Source organism: Sinocyclocheilus rhinocerous, unplaced genomic scaffold, assembly GCF_001515625.1.
Source record: "Sinocyclocheilus rhinocerous isolate Xijiao unplaced genomic scaffold, SAMN03320098_v1.1 C36196808, whole genome shotgun sequence".
NCBI lineage: Eukaryota > Metazoa > Chordata > Actinopteri > Cypriniformes > Cyprinidae > Sinocyclocheilus > Sinocyclocheilus rhinocerous.
Window position 1 is genome coordinate 1 of NW_015775604.1, and position 896 is coordinate 896.

The 896-nt window shown below is 35.5% G+C and overlaps 1 protein-coding gene across 1 annotated transcript; it reads left to right on the forward strand.

Moving 5' to 3' along the window:
* The first annotated feature begins 66 nt into the window (after nucleotides 1-66).
* On the forward strand, nucleotides 67-824 carry LOC107735639 (obg-like ATPase 1). The gene is made up of 3 exons (XM_016547262.1): nucleotides 67-381; nucleotides 493-573; nucleotides 696-824. Exons 1-3 carry the CDS (start codon nucleotides 178-180, stop codon nucleotides 795-797), a joined length of 387 nt encoding a protein of 128 aa, XP_016402748.1. The 5' UTR covers nucleotides 67-177; the 3' UTR covers nucleotides 798-824.
* Nucleotides 825-896: the final 72 nt, after the last annotated feature.

Below are 896 nucleotides of genomic sequence, written 5' to 3' on the forward strand. Positions count from 1 at the left end.
AAAAAAAAAACCCTCATGAAATTTCCAAAAAGCCATGAAAACTTCTACAGCAAATGTAAATTGACATTGTGACAGTTATCTGACATGCATCCTCTTTAAATCTTGGATTTAATTCACGCCTGAGAAACCTGATGTTTTGTTCCATATGTTTGTATTTCAAATAAAATAACCCTGATAATGTGTATATGCAACCATTTGTGTGTAGGAGCTTTTGAGGATGAAGATATTATCCATGTTGAGGGCTGTGTTGACCCAGTCAGGGATATTGAGATCATCCATGAAGAGCTGAGGATGAAGGATGAAGAGATGATTGGGCCAATCATTGATAAGCTTGAGAAAACCGCTGTCAGGGGAGGAGACAAAAAACTCAAACCTGAATATGTGAGTGAACTATATCCCAGTATGCATCTGACCACTGCAGAATTAAAACATTCTTCCTACTTTGTACATTAACAGAAAGCACTTACATTTTGTTGTTTTCTCTGCTTGCAGGACATCATGTGTAAAATAAAGTCCTGGGTTGTTGATGAAAAGAAACCTGTTCGTTATTATCTTGAATGGAACGACAAAGAGGTTGAAATCTTTTTTCTTATCATTTTTGATATCATTTCTTATCATCACATCTTATCATGTTTCTTTGATCAGATTGAGGTTTTGATTATACACTGTTTTTTCTTCTTCTTATTATTCTCCAGATTGAGGTCATGAATAAGTATCTGTTCTTGACGTCCAAGCCGATGATCTACTTGGTAAACCTCTCGGAAAAAGATTACATCAGGAAAAAGAATAAATGGTGAGATGACATGTTAGCTGTTCATCTGCTGTCAGTGAGTCCTTCCTCAAGTGCTTATACTTAAAGGGATAGTTCACGCAAAAATGAAAATTCTGTCATTAAT